The sequence below is a fragment of the Ictidomys tridecemlineatus genome, chromosome 6, assembly GCF_052094955.1.
Source record: "Ictidomys tridecemlineatus isolate mIctTri1 chromosome 6, mIctTri1.hap1, whole genome shotgun sequence".
Taxonomy (NCBI): domain Eukaryota; kingdom Metazoa; phylum Chordata; class Mammalia; order Rodentia; family Sciuridae; genus Ictidomys; species Ictidomys tridecemlineatus.
In genome coordinates this window covers 56,261,985-56,280,474 of record NC_135482.1, presented here as the reverse complement: position 1 = coordinate 56,280,474, position 18,490 = coordinate 56,261,985, and the positions used below count along the sequence as shown (strand labels likewise).

At 47.6% G+C, this 18,490-nt stretch overlaps 2 protein-coding genes across 23 annotated transcripts in view; both read right to left on the bottom strand.

Moving 5' to 3' along the window:
• Positions 1–738: 738 nt before the first annotated feature.
• On the bottom strand, positions 739–14,458 carry Stac3 (SH3 and cysteine rich domain 3). Its single transcript, XM_005335667.5, has 12 exons — positions 11,740–14,458; positions 10,991–11,057; positions 10,466–10,730; positions 10,144–10,241; positions 9,864–9,936; positions 7,981–8,078; positions 5,836–5,902; positions 5,592–5,638; positions 5,240–5,325; positions 4,996–5,047; positions 4,770–4,907; positions 739–4,590 (listed from the first exon to the last, which is right to left on the bottom strand). Exons 2-12 carry the CDS (start codon positions 11,054–11,056, stop codon positions 4,492–4,494), a joined length of 1,089 nt encoding a protein of 362 aa, XP_005335724.1. The 5' UTR covers position 11,057; positions 11,740–14,458; the 3' UTR covers positions 739–4,491.
• Positions 14,459–14,603: 145 nt separating this feature from the next.
• The window catches only part of R3hdm2 (R3H domain containing 2), a 123,978-nt gene continuing 120,091 nt past the window's right edge, over positions 14,604–18,490 (bottom strand). For all 22 annotated transcript variants that reach the window (XM_078053275.1, XM_013363060.4, XM_078053278.1 and 19 more), the window contains 3 exons: positions 17,674–17,771; positions 17,340–17,424; positions 14,604–16,167 (listed from right to left, as the gene is read on the bottom strand). In XM_078053275.1, coding sequence (XP_077909401.1) covers positions 15,827–16,167; positions 17,340–17,424; positions 17,674–17,771 — 524 coding nt within the window. In that variant the 3' untranslated portion in view covers positions 14,604–15,826. The remainder of the gene's footprint in view (positions 16,168–17,339; positions 17,425–17,673; positions 17,772–18,490) is intronic.

The following is an 18,490-nucleotide window of genomic DNA, read 5'->3' as shown; positions in this document are numbered from 1 at the left end:
GAGGATTGCTGAGGAAGATTGCTGCAAGCAGTATCTCAGCTTCAGGCTGGTTCCTCTCACCATGCCGGACTCGGACGCCCACTCTGGGGCTATAGGTCCCGAAACTCACACTCTGACTTGGCCTGCCTCTGCCCTTCTTTCTTCTTTGAGTCATTTGTCTGACTACCTCTGTCTCTGAGTGTGTCTCTATGTGTCTGTGTCTCTCTGTTTCTTATATTCTGGTTGTGTATGTCTCCCTGCTGCTCTCCCTTTACCTGGCTTTGTCCTTCTGCGTGTTTCTCTTTCTTGTGTGTCTTTCCTTTCCTCTACATTTCTCTATCTCCCTGTGTCTATCTTTACAAACGCCTTGCTCTGTCTCTCTCTGTTTTCCCCCTTCTCTCTATTCTCCACCTCTATTCCTATTCTCTGGCTTGCTGCTCCTGTGAGGCGGCAGCAGTCCAATGGGACAGCCTGGAGACACCTCAGTACACTGCTCAGGGTCTCCCTCCCTGGTCACCTCCACATGCCCATCACCTCGGAGTGGCCTCGATCTTCCTGCTGCAGCTGTGGGATGTGGAGAGGGCGCCCGGAAGGGAAACAGTGCCCAACATCTGCTCGGGAGCCCCGGGCCCACTGACCCTCTGTGCCACTATTAAAGGCGCGGGGTCCCGAGGCTCCAAGATGATCATGATTGCATCAGTCAGACAGAAGCGGAGCCCGGAGCTGCGCGGCGAGTGAGCAAGAGAATGAGACAAAGACGCCGGTGCCATCTGTTTATGCAAAGCGCTCTCCGCCAGGGACCCCGGCGTCCCGGTGTTTGGCTCAGCTTGGAGCACAGGGTCATGATCCGCTCCCGCCCGGCGCCCCCGTTGCGTCTGGGCTTTCCCCCTCCACAGCACCCAGAGGGGCCACCAGGCGAGCGGAACGGGGAGGGGGCTGGGGTGTTGATGTGATTGGAGCGGACGCGGCTGTTTCTTCAATAATGGATGGAGATGATGCGGACGGCGGAGCCGAGCCGGTCGGGAGAGGAGAGAGGAATAGAAATAGGGAGAGGAAGGAGCGGGGGCGGGAGACTCACTCAGTCACGCGCGCGTGCGCATATTCACATACACGCGCGCATCACACTGTAATTCGGATATATACCGCCGCCGCGCGGCTCACACCCAGCACACGCCCACTCACTGTCACACACCTGCAGGAGGAGATGCTGGAGCAACACACACTCACCAGTGGCTCTTTCTGATTTTCACACATACAGGCCTGAAGGCAGAGACACAAGGAGATGCTTGCACGCAGCTGGGGCACACCCAGGCATGAAGAGCGCAAAAACACAGACACACCAAAGCACATAACAACATCCAGACACCTAGACACCCTGGGGCTTGGAAATCAGAGATGAGCTTGGGAGTGGGAAATAGGCAAACCCAACAATACCTACTTTCAGGGACAGACACAAAATCAGAGCCCATAAATGAACATAAATCTGGGGCTCACACACCCAGGGCACAGACAACACACACTAGGAGTACCGGTGCTCATAATTGTCATGGGCACAGAAAAGAGACTCAAACCTACACATATTCAGGAGCTGCCATCTGTCCTCCTCTGGGTGAAGTGTGGCTCAGAGGTCGCCAGGGCCCCCAGAGCAGACCTTGTTAGCCCAGCAGTGTAATGAGATAGTGCTGACAGGAGGCACCTGGGGCTGTGGACTCAGAGGCCTGTAGCTCCCTCTTGGCAGCCTGCAAGCTTCCTTCCCTGGTCCTCAGAGAGGGTGGTGTGGTCCTTGGACATCCACTGCAAGCAGTCCCAGTGGGTTGCTGCCCTGACTCATGCAGTTGGCAGGGTGCAGGTGAGGAAGGTGGGGTAGGACCACTGGAGGACAGTGGCAGCTGCACTGGGAGATTCCCAGGATCCCCTAAGAGGGCTTCAAAGTGAGAGTCCCACCTCTCTACCCAACCTTGACATCCTTGCTGCCCAATCTTCTGACTTCAAGACTGGGCAGTAGAGAGGGGTAGGACGCAGTTGAGTCTTGGACCCTAGTACCCTGGCCCTTTCTCTGATCTATTTTCAATTCAGTCTGCTCCTTGGCCCAGACTTATGACCTTTGCAGCCTGAGGCAGCATCATCCATCACCCAGGCGGCTGCTGTGGGAATGGGAGGCCGCTGGGGGCTCAAACAGGGTTGCTGTCTTGCCTGACACCCCCTCCTGGGACTTGCTCGCGGCCCTCGGCCCTCGGGCCGGGGCTCAATAGGCCTAGAGCTTACTGAGCAGAAGAAGGGAGTGATCTTGGGGCTCAGTTGTGATACTATGACTTCTCTCCCCACCCCTGGCACCCCAATACCCCTCCTTCCAGCTCAGCACAGTCTGTTTCCTGGCTCCTCCCGCCCCCCTTCTCTCGGGCCCTTTGCTTAATTTCCTATTAACTGCTGATAAATCCAATTAAACCACCGCTCTAATTAGGGACAGCTGCCGGCTCGGTAAGGCGAAGGAGGGGGGCGCCCCCCGAGTGTAAGGGGAGAACAGCCGCTCTCCCTGCTCCTCGACACCCCCACACCAGCATCGCCGCCCAATGAGCCAGTAAATTGGTTTTGCTTCAGCTGTGTGTGTGTGGTGTGTGTGTGTGTGTGTGTGTGTGTGTGTGTGTGTGGTCCCAGGAGAGAGGGCCTCCGGTTTTGAGCCCCTCAGACCTCTTGATGAATAGAGGTGATCAGAGCCCCGCTGCTGTCTCTCCTTCACACACTTATGATAGGCGGATCCCAAGGAGGGATGGGAGTAAAAGGTTGACTTGTGATTGTGGTGTGTGCGTGTGCCTGTGACCTGTCCCTAACCTAACCCATGCGTGATTAAAACGGGTGCTGTCTGAGTCTTCCTGAATGACCCTGCCCCCTACCCCCGCATCCGGGACAGTCAAGGGCAAAGGAAACAAGAAACTGAATCCAGTCTTGCCTGTTTCCCTACCCCCATCACTTCAGCCTTCTGTAAGGAAGAGGCGGGGAGGGGGAGAACGCCCGTCCCGGGCCCTCCACTTCCCCAGCCCAGCTGAGCCTCTGCCCTCCCTCCGCCAGCAGCAGATGGTGCCCGGGCTCCCGCTGCCAACCTTGCTAGGCGGTGCCAACCTCAGTCCTGGCAGACAACGGGCTGACGAGAAGAGGAGCTTCTGGCTGGCCAGGCTGACCCTCCCCCACCGGCCATCAAGCCCGAGACCCTCAGCCTGCCTCACTCCAGCGACCACCCAAGGCTGCCTCTCACTGGTCGGTTCCCAGGTCCCCAATCTCCTCGTCTCCTTCTGCTCTCTTCCCCGCACCTTCCCGCTCCTCGCCACCTGCCTCCCTGACCAGGGCCGGCGTATTTGCATATTTGCATATGCAAATAATAACATTTGCATACAGCGCGCCGCAGGGGGGGTCTCGGCGAAAGCCAGTTAGCTGTCTGCCCCGAGTCCTCACACTCAGTACCTGTCGGAAAGGACTAGGGCAGGGGCCGCGAGGGAGGGGTTAGGCCCCCCGGCCTCGCTAACTGGGTTCCCGGAGGACTTGAGGAAGTGTTGCCATGGAGACGGCACGCACCCCACCCCCTCCAGGCCTAGGGTCTCAGGCTTGGTGTCTCTCGTTTTCTACCCTTGTCCACCCGCTACAGCCTGTCCCCATCCTTCTCTCTCCAACCGAGATCTTGCATCGCCCCCTGGTGGCCTAACTCGGCGCTGAGCCAGTTTCTAAAATGCAAAGGGCCGCCCGCGGCTAAACCATCAAGAGCTGGGATACCTATCCTGACACGCAATCCTGCTTCCAGCAGTAGGTGCTCTGGGATGACGACTCCAGTCCAGCTGCCCCCTCTTCATTGCCAAAAGAGGCCTCGCCTGACGATTCACCTATCCCCCTGCCTACCATCAGTCTCAGCCCAGATAAGTTTGATACCTTATGGGAGAGACTGGGGACAGCTGGAGAGGATTCCCACTTCATTGCAGGCCTTCTCGTCCCCAAAGAACGAACTTTTCTAACTTTTGTCAAAACTTTATTTGGTACCGCGGATTAAGCCCTCGAGCATTTTACCAATGAGCTACATCCCCAGTTTTTAAAATATTATTATTATTGTTTGTTTTTTGAGACAGGGTCTCACAAAATTGCTGAGGCTGCGCTCGAATTTAGGATCCTTCTGCCTCAGCCTCGCGATTTGTTGGGATTACAAGCGCACATTACAGTGCTCGGCTTGTCAAAACTTTAATAAATTTGCAGCATTCAAATAAGTTCGTACCCGCAATACCCCCGGACGCCTCCTTAGTGGAGATGTCTTCTCTCTCAAGATGGGCGGAGAAGTTGCGGGCTGCTCGAGTACCAGGTATCCGAGGCCCTAGGCCAGGGGTGGGGAGGGAGGCAGGAACCAGTCCCTTCCCAGAGCCTTCCTAAACCCCACGCCCCCAGTAGTCCAGTTGCTTTTGTCTCTTTTCTCCCCAACCTCCACTGGGCCCGCCCAGAATGGGGATGGGTGTCTCCCGACTGCAGGCGCCCTCACGCCTAAATCTCCTCTAGGAAGTCGGTGGGAAACAGCCCCACCTTGCGACCGGTGTAGACCTTGACATAGCCGCCGGCTTCGTCTCCTTTCTGCACCACGATCTAGAAAATTAAAGTATTAGAGACTAAGAGAGGAATTGAAGGAAAAGGCAGAAGATGAGAGCAGCGGATCTTGGGGTACAGAAACTCGTCTTAGTCTCATTAATGGGTTATGATCTCCAAGGAGTGTGACCTGCTGAGGAGCATTCAGGCTTGGGATTCGGTTGGGGCACCAGAGATACCTGGTCCTTCTTGAGAGTGATCTGCCCTATCTCGCGGTTCCCCACGAAAGATCTTGTTACACGGTGCACGCGTTCTCCAGCCCGAACTCGAATGATGAAGTTTGGAGGGAAAAATCCAACCTTCTCCCCGATTTTCCCCTAAGGAAGACAATGGGGAGATTCAATCTCTCACTTTAGGTTTTATATTTAACCATACCCCACCCCTAGCCCTTGCCATTTCTCTTACTCGCCACCACTCCTCATTGGAGTCATCAATGACTGTGATCTTCTCTCCGGGCCTGGGAGAGGAAGGAAGAGGCCTTTGAGATTTAGTCGCCTGCCTCATATACCACTCCCTGGGTGTGCCCCGAAAAGTCCAGCCCAAATAGGATCCAAGCTTGAGGTTCCCCCTTTTCATTTCCCATAGGGAGTCAAGCTCTCCCTTCTTCATTCCCCAGTACTCCCCACCCTCTCCTCTGAAAGCCTCTCACGGAAAATCCAGATCGTCCTTTTCCAGGGCTTTGAACCGATAGAGAGCCACAAAGTAATGAGACTGCTGGAAGCCAGGCTGCTTGTGCTGGGGATGAAAGGGGGTGGGGGTAATGCGTTTGAGGGCTCCTCTACCCCACATTGAGGAGCATTCTCCAGACATATTACATTTCAACTCCTAAGTCTTGAGCTTAGTGTGTTTGTGTGTGTGTGTGTGTGTGTGTGTGTGTGTGTGTGTACTGGATGTGGCAAAGCAAGGAAAAGGGTGATGGGAACTTCTGCTGAGGCCATGCATGGTATCAGACCTGGGCTGGGGAGAGGACTGGGATCTTTACAGGGAGAAAGGATTCTCACTTTGTCATCAGGTGTTTTCTCAGCCTTCTTGTTCCCTTCAGGGTTACCTGGGATGGGAAACACAAATGTTTTTGCCTCCTGGAGTATAGGCCTCATTTTCTTTCCCTTGTGTTGAAAGGCAACCTCTATTTTTTTTTTTTTAAGCCTGGTCCACCCCTTGCCTCTCCACTCTCTGTGATACACATAAATGAACCCCACACATAAACTTACCCCATTTCTGTAGATAGAGGTGGTTAACACTTACCATCCTGGGGTTTGCCTTCTTCTGGCCTGGCAGACTCTGGCTCTTCCTCCATCATGGCTGCTAGAGGCTGAAGGGGGTACCAGAGTTAGAGAAATATTACCTTTGGAACCCATGCTTACCCTGGCTCTCCAGTCAGGCCAGAGAACTATAGAATAATAGGATCTCAGGGTTGGAAGGAGAAGGAGGAAACATCTAGTCTAACCATCTGCTTAATGCAGAGACTTATTCTGAAACAGCTGGCAGGTAGGTCACCTACCTGTGTTTGAATGTAGCTAATGGCATGGAGTTTACTACCTTACAAAGTAACCCTGTGCAATTTTAGGGCAGTTCCCTGCCTTGAGCCTATGTTATTCTACCTGTAATCTTCAGTTATTAGTCTTGATTTGCCCTCTGGAGCTATAAATGTGAAACAAATATGGCCTCCTTAAATAGCTGAGGAAAGCTGGTATGTCCTTTCTGGCTTTTCTTCTCTAATAATTTTTAGTCCCTTCAAATCACCCCCATGATTCCAGGTCTTTCATTGTACTGTCTGCCCTTTAAAAGTATTCCACTGTGTAACAGAAAAATAGGCTGGTGCAGTGGCACAGGCTTATAATCCCAGCAACTTGAGAGACTGAGGCAGGAGGATCACAAGTTCAAAGCCAGCCTCAGCAACTTAGTGAGTCCCTAAGCAACTCAGTGAGACCCTGTCTCCAAATTAAAAAAAATAAAAATAAAAAGGGCTGGGGATGGAGCTTAGTGGCAAACGTCCTGGGTTCAATTCCCAGTACCAAAGAGTAAGGACAGGGGAGAGGGAAGTGGGCAGCACAGTTTTTTGGTTTTTTTTTCTGAATTAATATAAAAGAACAGAATCCAAGAGTATGCTATCCTTTCTGGAAGCAAAGCTAAGGTTTTGTAAATTATAGTTCACACCACAGAAATCCCTAATCTGTGCCCAACCTTCTCAAACAGATAAGTATATTTTTCTTTAAGAAATTTAAAATTATAAGTTTTGGCTCTTTCTTTTAGTTTGTAAGAATTTAAAATATATTATTCATTATATGTTTTCCCTCTTAGCTTTCACACAACTTCATTTTTATTTTTATTTATTTATTTATTTATTTATTTATTTTAGTTTTTTTCGGCGGACACAACATCTCTGTACGTGGTGCTGAGGATCGAACCCGGGCCGCACGCATGCCAGGCGAGCGCGCTACCGCTTGAGCCACATCCCCAGCCCACAACTTCATTTTTATCAATGAGAAAAAAAGGTCATCAATGAGGACCATGGACCAAATCATGTTGTAAGGCCTCAGAAATCTCCCTTTAGTTGGAAACTCCTAAAGGACCTAGACTCTTTGGTATACTGCCATTCAATCAATTTGAGGAATTGATCCAACTGTAACTATCATCTATATTAGTCCATAGTGGTTGTTTAGAAAGATATAAATTCCTTGCAGAACTGAAAACAAGTCTATATTACCAATCTAGCAACTCTATTATAAATGGAAATGAGGCTGTTCTTGGCCAATAGCTTTGTGCTTCAGTTTCATCATCTGTAAGATGAATGGGTCAAACTGAATGATCTTCACAGACCTTCTTTGCATGGCTCTAGAATTTTCTGATTACTTGGAAATGACAAATTCTTTTCCCCAAATCCAAAAGCACAACTCATGCCTCTGTTATCCAGCAATGCCAAGGACATGGGGCCTAGCCTTCTGTGGTAATTAATCTGACAATTTCAAAAAGGAGTTGAGAAACACACTATATGACAGTAGTTCTTTTTTTTAAATTTTTTTTAAGAGAGAGGGAGAGAGAGAGAATTTTAACATTTTTTTTTTTTTTTTTTTTTTTTAGTTATCGGCGGACACAACATCTTTGTTTGTATGTGGTGCTGAGAATCGAACCTGGGGCCCCATGCATGCCAGGCAAGTGCGCTACTGCCTGAGCCACATCCCCAGCCCGACAGTAGTTCTTAACCAAGGCCCATGGTGAGCCATAACATGTCCATAAAGTCCTCTATATTTGCATGCAAAGATGTGTCTGTTAGGAATTGTGCCATTTTTGGGGAAAAGGATTTATAGTTCCTGTCAGCTTTCCAAAGGGGAAAATAACCTGCCCCATGGAATTCCTGGTAGGGACCCAGTAGGGATGTATGAGGCTCACATTTTTTTTATCTGCCTGGCCCTTCTTCCGTTCCTTGTTTGCCATGATTACCCCAGTGCGCAGAGTTTCAAACACAGGATCATTGCGATTGGCAGCAGCTAGTGAAATGGAAGAGAAGGAAGACATTATAGGGGAGGCAGAGAAAGGCTTGGAGAAAAGAGACCTCCTAAAGAAGAGAGAAGTGGGAGATTGGGTAACTTGGTATCCATGGTGAATGTGTATGTGTGTATGTGAGAGAGAAAAAAAGAGAAGGAGAAAGGGGAGGGAAGAGTTAGAGAAGGATTAGCTGCATAACACTAATCTATAAAGGGTAAATGGTCCTAAAACACATCACTGGAGCCAGGCATGGTGGCACACACCCAATGACTCAGGAGGCTGAAGCAGGAAGATTGCAGGTTTGAGGCAAGCCTCAGCAACCTAGCAAGACCCTAAGCAATTTATCCAGACCCAGACTCAAAATAAAAAATGGAAAAGGCTAGGAATGTGGCTCAGTAGTAAAGTACCCTGGGGGCTCAATCTCTATACCAAAAAAAAAAAAAAACTGGAAAAGTAATATAATAGGGAAAAAATATTGATCAGAATTACTTCCAGATAAAACTTTATATGATATTGGAAAGACAACCTTCTACATTTTTTGGGAGGTGGGGTATCAGGGATTGAACTCAGGGGCACTCAGCCACTAAGCTACATCACCAGCCCTATTTTGTATTTTATTTAGGGACAGGGTCTCACTGAGTTGCTTAGTACCTTGCTTTTTGCTGAGCCTGGCTTTGAACTCAAGATCCTCCTGCCTTTGTCTCCCAAGCCACTGGGATTACAGGCATGCACCACTGTGCCCGGCCAACCTTGTACACTTTTTGGGAGTTAGGGCATACTTGGAATCATTATTCTCCTAAAGTGAATGCTCTCTTAACTGCTGCCTTCTGCTTTGCTGAGAAGCATGTACAAACTGGGTGTTACAACCAATGGGCTCTTCTTTTTCATCCATGCTTCTCACACTGTTTGGTGACATTGAACAAATTATCAATGAATTTTCTTTTTTTTGGTGGTGGTGCTGGGGATTGAACCCAGGGCCTTGTGCACAGGAGGCAAGCACTTTACCAACTGAGCTGTATCCCCAGCCCCACAATGAATAATTTTTTAAGGATTATCAAGTTAGGAACTTTCCAGGTTGTCCACAACTTTTGAGTCTGGTCCTAAGTCTGGCATGATACTATAACAAGGATAAGGACAATCTAGAAACCTTGTTCTTGCTTAGAAATGGTTTTGCAGGCCTGGGGTTGTGGCTCAGCGATACAGTGTGATTGGAGTGAGATGAAACTTTAGCATGTGTGAGGCCCTGGGTTCCATCCTCAGCACCATATAAAAATAAATAAAAATAAAGGTATTATGTCTAACTACAACCATAAAATAAATATTATAAAAAAGAAATGGTTTTGCATGTGAAGAACACAGATTTTGAAGCGAAGATTAAGTTCTCAGTCTTGACTCCTCCTCTGCTAGCTCCATGTAGTTCTAGCTAAATCTCACTCCTCTTAGTTTACAGTTTTGTTTTTTTTTCTTTTGGAAAGCAGAGGATTGAATCCAGCAACAACTGAGCATCATCCTACTTTTTTTTTTTTTTTTTAAATAGGGTCTCATTGAATTGCTCATGCTGGCCTTTGCTTCAACTTCCCAAATAGCTGGAATTATAGGTATGTACCACCACCATGCCCAGCTAAAAAGGGAATGTTGACTGCATCCAAAATGACTCCAAAAATATTAAGTGAAAACTATGGGAAATAGAATATTTCTGTTTCAGAATCTGGCTTCTAAAGCTAAAAGTGGTGTGAAACCATCTCTGGGTCTTGCCCACTCCCTCAGGTTGATTATGAGGCACTTACAGAGATCTTTGACACAAGCATACTGCTGGTTGCTGTAGAGTGGGGAGCTATAGGCCCGACGGAAACCAGGTGGCTGTAGGATGGGATGGGGGGGAGCATTAGAGATAGCAAGGTAGGGCCCAGCACCCCACTTCTCCCATGAATGCTTACCCCTTATCAGAGTAAGAGAGATGAGCCAAGAAAGCAGGAAGATGTATGGGATGACTTGAGGGACCAACAAGGGGGTAACTGGAAACACGTGCCCTCCCTCTTACTCTCTCATTCCCCAGACCCTACTCACGATCTTGCCGAAGCATCTCTGCATCTCCACATAGGATTGACAATGTTCATGGATGTTGGTTTTGCAGTTCTTACAGCGGAGCCCAAATTTGTTATTGACTTGGGAGGGGGAGAACATTGGGTAAGGATCCAGCTTGTCCTTTCCCTTTGTACCCCACAGTTACTCTGTGTTTCCCTCTTCTGGGACCCTCAATCTCTAATCATATTTTCATAAGCTGAATCTTGACACAGCCCATCTATCCATTGCAAATATTTCTCTCCTACAACCTGCACCACCCCCTGCCTTCAATATCACATTCTCTCTACTGCCCTTTATAACTCACGCACAATCATCCGGGCACAGACATCACAGAACTTTGGCTTCTTGAAGAAGTGATCTTTGAATTTGTGGGGCTTGTCATTGATAAGCTTAGGAGGTTCTGGGGGTGGCTCCTCCTCTTCTTCTTCCTCCTCCTCTTCCTCATAGATGTAGTAGATGGGCCCACCCCCGGCTCCTACTGCCTCCCCATTGACCTGGGGCTCTGGGGGAAGCTCCATCTCCTTTGTCCCTGGAGACCCCTTCCTGAATAACTGCTTCAGCCGCTGTAGCTGAGGGAAGAAGTGAAGGAAATCCAGTGTTAAAAGGACTTTTACTCTTCCTAGGGTAGCTGGAGTCAAAGCCAACTGGACATTTTCCTAACTTGGGTCAAACAATCTGCCCCAGGGTTAGGGGTTTGGGGTACAGGTGCTGAATAGCATTCTAACAATAAATGAGTCATACACAAGTGGGGTCATTTTAAGCACTTTCTTGTAGAAGCTGTAATGGCTTCCCAGCTGTCCACACCCAGTGGTAAGAGGCCCAGACTCACCCCACTTTGCGGAGTCTCTGTTGGGAAGGAGGGCTTAGGGGACTCCAGCACCTCCTTTTCTGTCATCCTGCAAGAGGTTGGACCCCACTATTAAATCTAAATCTTGACTGCCATTCTTCCCTCCCTTATTTCTATCCCTTAAAGTAGGGTGGTCCTTGAAGGGGAAGCTTTGGGAGAAATTTGGGTAGACAGAGATCTTTCAGTAGAGCTTATGAACAGATATATTTCATGAAGATCTAGAAAAAAGACCAACAGGCTAAAGTTTCTCACACTAATACCCATCCTTCTGCCCCAAGGGGTAGCCCCAGAGTTTACAGCCCCAACATAATACTTAAGGCTGTCTGGTTTCACACATTTTTTATTCATGGGGAATAGAAATGTGACACACTGTTCCACATCCCCTCTTCAAGAAGTTTAACATTGCATTCTAGAGTGCACACATGGAAGGATGGACTGAGACATTTCCTTCCCCTCTTTCCTGAACCCTGGGGCCCATGCCTAGTTCTGTCCCAGCTTGCCTTAGGCCTCAGCTATTTTAGGTTTTCAGAGTAATATGAGCCTTTCCTTCCCTTACTTTATTCCCTGGACCCCACTCCACCCCCACCTTCAATCCTAGCTAATCCTGGAGTAATAATTTCACTTCTAAAACCCAACTACTCACAGATAAGGAGAGAAATGAAGAAGCTGAATAGACTATGGATTGGGGAGAGCAGTCCTGGAAATAGAAAGAGGATGAAGGGGAAACTTACGTTTGGGATTCCCTAAACCAGTCCAAGGTCTCTGGAGGGAAGAGGGAGACCCTGAGGCCTGAGGTGGTGCTGGGGAAGGACTGGTCCTCTTCCTTGGGGGCTAAGCCCCCCCAATACCCTCCGTACTCACACCAGCCACCCAGACGGTATTTTGTAGGCCGCTAGCCTCTTGTCTTGGTGTCAGTGTGAGATGACAGGGCTGAAGGAAAATGGACAGCTGAACAGCACAGCTGACACAGAGAAATTGGACACGAGAGGAGGTCTGGGGCAGGGCTGGACCCTAACTCCTCCCATCCCCCAGGGTTGTCCTTCCCTGATTCTTATGGTGAGTAGGTCAGTACCCGCTAGTCAGGAAGGGGCAGTTTCTCTTCATGCCACATACTTGAAGAGATTGTATTTGGTGGCGTGGGTGGGTACTGAAGATTGAAACCAGTGGCACTTTATCATCCAAGCTACATCCCCAATCTTTTTTTTTTCTTTTGAGATAGGGTCTCACTAAGTTGTCCAATCTAACCTCAAATTTGCAGTCCTTCTGTCTCAGCCTCCCAAATTATAGGCATGAATCACCATGTCCAGCCTTGTTTGAGGGGATTTTAGATGTCTGAAGGTGAAGTCAAGATGAATTAAAAAACAATTTTCCAAAGGTCCCAACAGGTTCCCAATTCTACCTTCCCTAGGCTACCTAAGTAGACATATACTCTCAGCCATTGTCTTCCCATGGCCACGTGTTTATATACCCTCAAACATTGATCTCACTTCAAGCCCTTAGTCTAGGAAAGGCCTGGGAACTGGTGAGGAAAGGATAATTTGGATTCTCAGAGCTCTCTTATCAGCCACATTAGACTGATTTCTCATCTGTGGTGGTCAGGGGCATGTACTGTCCTGTAAGGGAATGAGGAATATGTAGTACTCTTTGTTCTTTTCCACTGCTCCCAGAGACTTCTTTCTCCCTATTCCTCTAAAATCTTGTCCTCAGGGTGAAGGAACTATAAGAGTTACTGAAAAAGAGCTGGAGCCAGTATAGTGGCTCACAGGAACATACACACAACTCAGAAGGCTGAGGCAGTAGGATTCCAAGTTCAACGCCAGCCTCTCAGCAACTTAACAAGGCCCTAAGCAACTTACTTAATGAGACTGCCTCAAAATTTGAAAAAGGGCTGTGGTTATAGCCCGGTGGTTAAATACGGGGTTAAATCATCCACAGTACCAAAGCAAAACAAAAACAAAAACAAACAAACAAAAAAACCCCAAAAACCAAACAATAAAACACCTAAAAAAAGGGGGGGGGGCCTGGGACTTTTATCTGAGGGTATCTGGGGAGTAAGAGTATAAACCCCAGGTAGAGGCAACCCTTGACAAATTTATGACTACCTTCTATAGGGAGTGTTTAATCATTTGTAAGTAATATTCCCCCCCCCTTTTTTTTGTGTGTAGTGCCAGGGACTGAATCCAGGGACACTCACTGTACCTGAATTATACCCCTTAGCCCTTATTATTTTTTGAGATAGGGTCTCAGTAGATTGCCTACGATGGCTTAAGCTTTTATTTTTTTTTAGTTGTAGATGGACACAGTACCTTTGTTTGTTTATTTTTATGTGGTGCTGAGGATCAAACCCAGTGCCTCACACGTACGAGGCAAGTGCTCTACGCTGAGCCACAACCCCAGCTCCTCCCCGTATTATTTTTTAAATAGTTTTTTAGTTGTAGATGGACACAGTATCTTTATTTATTTTTATGTGGTGCTGAAGATTGAACTCAGTGCCTCACATGTGCAAGGTGGGTGCTTTATCACTGAGCTACAGCCTCAGCCCCATATTTTATTTATTTTTAAATATTTATTTTTTAGTTGTAATTGGATATGATAGCTTTATTCTACTTATTTATGTGCTGAGGATTAAACCCAGGGCCTGGCACATGCTAGGTGAGTGGTCTACCACTGAGCCACAACCCCAGACTGTTGTTTACTTTTTTTATGTGGTCTGAGGTTCAAACCCAGTGCCTCACACATGCTAGGCAAGTACTCTGCCACTCAGCTACAGCCCCAGCCCTGGGCTCAAACTTTTGATCCTCCCGTCTCAGACTTCTGAGTTGCTGGGAAGCACCACTGCACCGGCAGAATTATAGCTCTTTTTTTATTCCCTGATTCTACCTCTTACCTCTGATGTCCTAATATATGGCATTTTTATCTCACAAAGACACAGCTAATTGGACTGTGACATGGCTGAAAGACACTATCTTCAAGGTAATGGAGGGTTGGGGATATAGCTCAGTTGGTAGAGTGCTTGCCTCGCATGCACTATCCCCTGTATTTGTGAGACAAAAGACAACACTGGAGGTTGGGTTAGACAATCTCTAGGAGGAGCTTGACTAGAGATAGAGCTACCCAGGCCTAGATTTCCAAGGCAATGTCATTTTTACTCACTGATCTTTGCTCTCTTTAAGAGGTAGATGAAATTGAAAAGGGAATTCTGAATGGATGAGTCTACATTTTTTTTTGGGTGGGGAATGGGATTCAGGGGAGTGAACTCAGGGGCACTTAAGCACTGAACCACATCCCCAGCCCTTTTTTATTCTTTGAGACAGGGTCTCTCTAAGTTGCTTAGGTCCTCACTAAATTATAGAGGCTGGCCTTTAACTTGCAATCCTACTGCCTCAGCCTCCCAAACTGCTAGGATTACAGCATGCACCACCATACCCAGCAGTCTACAGCCTCTTTAATGGTTCTCCTCTGACGGGTTGCAGAACAGTATAGCCCAGAGGGTCCGTAGGTAGAAAGTTCTATCTTGCAGGCAGGTTACTTCTGCTCTTCATTTTTCTTCAGCTACACAGGACAGAGACTGCTAAACACATATGGGCACTACAAGTTCAGTTGATACAGTTTTTATTATAAGAAACCTCTAGTTCTGTTTCTGCCAAGTAGAACCCAATCTTCTGGGCTTTCGGTCTAAAGGCCCAGGTTCTCCATCCCTGAAGGTTTTCAGAAGATTAGATAGATAGGAATGAGGATAGCATCTCAACACAGTTCTGGACTTCACTCATCCCTCCCCAGATCAGTTGCAAAGGCTCTAACTGAGAATTAACAGGATGGAAGCAAACTCTTGGGACACAGAGGTTCAGAGTAGAGAAGTGACATGTTTGATGAACCAGTTTGTAGCAGAGGTGCAAGAGCCCAAAACCAAAGTACTGACAAAACTTAGCCTTCTATCAGAATTGAGTCCAGGGGAGAGGGAGGAATAGTGTTAGGGAGAGGTATGTGCACTTGCTGGGTAAAGCCATCCCAACCCAACAACCTACCCTCCCCAGCTGCCCACAAGCTATAGGGGTTGTACCTACCCAGGGTCTTCAACCCACACCTCACCCTCCCATACACACCAGGGTGGCAACAGAGAAACAGTGACTGATGTCCAGTGACAGTTTTTTTTTTTTTTATATATTTAAAAACAAAATCAACCTCCCCCCCAAGTAACCCCCCAAACAAACAAAAACCAGATTAAATAAAATTTACAGTGAATATACCCAGCAAACATCTGTATGTGCAATTAAATACTGTGTCTGTTACTGTGGCACAAACCTCAAACAAACAATATACAAGTGTTCTGGGGGTAAGGGGAGTCCCCAAGTTTTAACTCTGGGGGGTTTGGGGAGACAAGATGGGGGAAGTAAGAGAATGGGGAAATCAATTTTGTTTTTCTTAATTCTGTCCATATAAATATACTCATAAAGACCAAAAAAGGAAAGGGAAAATAGGATGGAAAGGGAATAAAGAGGGGAGTGTGGGATGCTCCCAATTCTACCTGACAAAAAAAATAAGAAATTAATTCTGTGGTGGAAGAAGAGATTTAAAAAAATGATAGAAGAGGATGGGAAGGAGAGGGAAGCAAAGGGGGTCCAATCAAGGAAAAAGAGGGGACCCATGGCAGGGAATTGGCAAGGAGTCCAGTGCCAGTGTGAGTCTGTTTCCCTCTTGATCCCTAATGTCTTAGGCCCCAGTTTGGCATCTGTCTCCTTACTTTCTGCCTCTGTTCCATCTGGGTCCTCTCCACTCTGTCCCCAGGCCCTATAGTGACAGTTCCTTCCCCTTCTCCATTTATTGGGAGCTGGCTCGCTCCAGGATCCTCAGGTCATAGTTCTTTTTGGCCACTCGAAGTTTGAAGCGACTCACAGAGTTGTTCAGGCGAAGGGAGGCATTCTGGGCAGCCAGGGGGCTGGGAAACACAGCCACAATGGTGTAAAAGGCAGCGAGGTCTGAGTGGCGGCCATTCTCGGCAGTCCCACTATTGTCCCCTCCACCCCCACCAGGCAGCCCCTGAGCATCCTTGAGCCATTGGATCTTGGCGCCGGACATGGCGAGTTGAGTGAAGAGTTTGTCTGCCTCAGTACGAGTGATGCCTTCAGGGAGATCTGTCACCTCCAGCACGCGCCCAAGGACTGGAAGGGGAGGAGAGAAGATATTTTGTGAGAGATAGAGTAAGAAGGATTGGACAGCAGCTGGGCAAAGAAATATCCAGCTACATCTGTATACAATGTCCTTAAAAGCTTTGCCACTTAGCCCTTTCCTCCCCTTCCCAAATCAATCCAATACCCCTTCCCTAAGACTTTGATCAGGGAAACTTAACAGGGGAAAAAAAGCGAAACTCTCTTTACCTAACCCAAAGACATAGCTTGTAAAAGGGTCTGGGAATCAGAACCCCAGGCTTATGATCTCAGGACAAATACCTGTGTTCTATCATCAGGTGTCACTTTTTTTTGGGGGGGGGTATTAGGGACTGAACCCAGGGGTGCTTATCCAATGAGACACATTCCCAGCCCTTTTTTATATTTTATTTAGGGACAGGGTCTCACTAAGATGCTTAGGGCCTCACTAGGTGCGGAGGCTGGCTTTGAACTTGCAATTCTCCTGCCTCAGCATCCTGAGCTGCTGGGATTACAGTTTTAAATAAAGAGTGGGTTTTAATAAGAGTGGGTTTAAATAAAGAGTGGGTTTTAAATAAAAAGTAAACAGAGAAATGATGCTCCACCCCCAGCAAGGTGTTATTCTTATGAAGGAAATATTTTTGCTAGTGGTCTTTAGTAGATCAATCTGAAACATGTTCCTTTTCCACCCAGAGGCTGCCCCAAATAGATTCTTCCTCCTTAACATTTTGGAAAGTAAGTTTCCCTTCCTTTTCTTTCAGTCCGGCTAACTGCTGCAAACAGGATTCTGAGAGACCTTGTATTCATAGCATGGAAGGGCCTGCAGGGGGAAAGTTACTTCTTCCATAATTCTCTATCAGTTTCCTCCAAAATCAAGTCTAGCACTTCCCAAAGGTAGATGTCCAGCATTAAGATCAGGACTGCTCCCAGGAGACAGTTGGCTAATAAGAGGCTCAGCAATTCCCATGACTGTGCTATTCCCAATTTTTACTGTGATCTGCCTCAGGACCCTGAATGGCTTGGTAAGGGGACTGAGATACTCACTAGTGTAGCTTCTGTTTGCTCTTGAGCACAAAAGGCTCGATTTCTATTCCCACCCTCAGATGGATTTCCTATTCATCCTGGACTGGGAACAAAGGGCTAGAGAGCTGGGCACTTTCTTAGGGATTTGGCCTTTTGCCACTCACCAACATCTGCTGTGCCCAGGTCAGTGGAGGCAGATTTGAGTGCTTGTCTCTTGCTGCGGTTTCCATGCTTCAATCCACTCTGTCCCTTCAACATTTGAAAGATAACTCTCACTCCAAGTAAATAACAATGACCACCTTGTTTTTCAGTGTCTGCTTGAGAGACTGAGTAGCACCTAACCATGAGAGTCCACTCTACAAGGTGGATTGGCCAATGAGAAACAGAGTCCATTTTTTGTTTGTCCACACAGCTGGTTGGAGCAGATAGCTTACAGATAGGCACCCAGATGAGAAAAGGGGGCAGTTCTGATGGCCCTAAGGCGGTGGACACCCTTACCTGGTGTACCGTGTAAGTTGACTGGCTGTGAAGCAAGGGAGGGCAGATGGACAGATTGTACTGTAATGGCTGGCCCAACAGGGAGTAGCGCCCATCACCTAGAGAGTAAGAGCAGATGGTTTTCTGAAGTTTGAACTTTATAGTTTGGTTATTATGAAACTTCAGGGGGCTCTGGAATTGAAGAGCCATAGTGTATACTATTCCTACCTTTTCTATAATGACCCATATGTCTGACTTAAGGGCTGTCTTTCTTCCTTGGCTTTCAGCTGCATCTCCCATTGTTGTCTCCCCATTACCCCTGCCAGGCAGCCCTGAGTATCTTTGAGCCACTGAATCTGTGTGCCTGAGTGAAGTCTGTCTGCCTCAGTACAAGTGATGCCCTCAAGGAGATCCATCATCTCCAGCACCTGCCCCAGGACTGGATGGGGAGAGAGAACATTTCTCCATTTTGTACACTGTGTCCTTTGTCCACCCAGGTGGGTGAAGTAGATGACTCAGAGATAGAGGCTCAAAAAGGGTTGCTTTCATAGACAGAAACCTATAGAAATGATAAAGGAAGAAACCTACAGACCCTTGTGAATGTCTTTTATCTCTTATACAGATTTCCTCCACCCTCAAACCCAAGGGTCCAAGTTGCTTATGCATGTGAGAGGTAATACAGTGTGGTGGATGAGAACACAGTCTTGGTGCTAGATTGCTTAGATTAAAATACTGGCTCTGCAACTGGAAATATGATGTTGGGATGTTTTCCCCTCTTTAGTATTGCTGGAAGGATAAATGAATAAATGAACATAAAGCACTTATAGCAGTGTCTGGT

What these genes read in the sequence shown, in the direction of transcription:
- Stac3 (XM_005335667.5), bottom strand. Translation starts at nt 11,056, where the DNA reads ATGACAGAAAAGGAGGTGCTGGAGTCCCCTAAGCCCTCCTTCCCAACA. An exon ending in CTGTGCCCGGATGATTGTGC is followed by an intron (nt 10,242 to 10,465) that starts GTGAGTTATAAA and finishes CCCCCTCCCAAG; the next exon opens with TCAATAACAAATTTGGGCTC. An exon ending in AAGGACGATCTGGATTTTCC is followed by an intron (nt 5,048 to 5,239) that starts GTGAGAGGCTTT and finishes TTCCTCTCCCAG; the next exon opens with GCCCGGAGAGAAGATCACAG.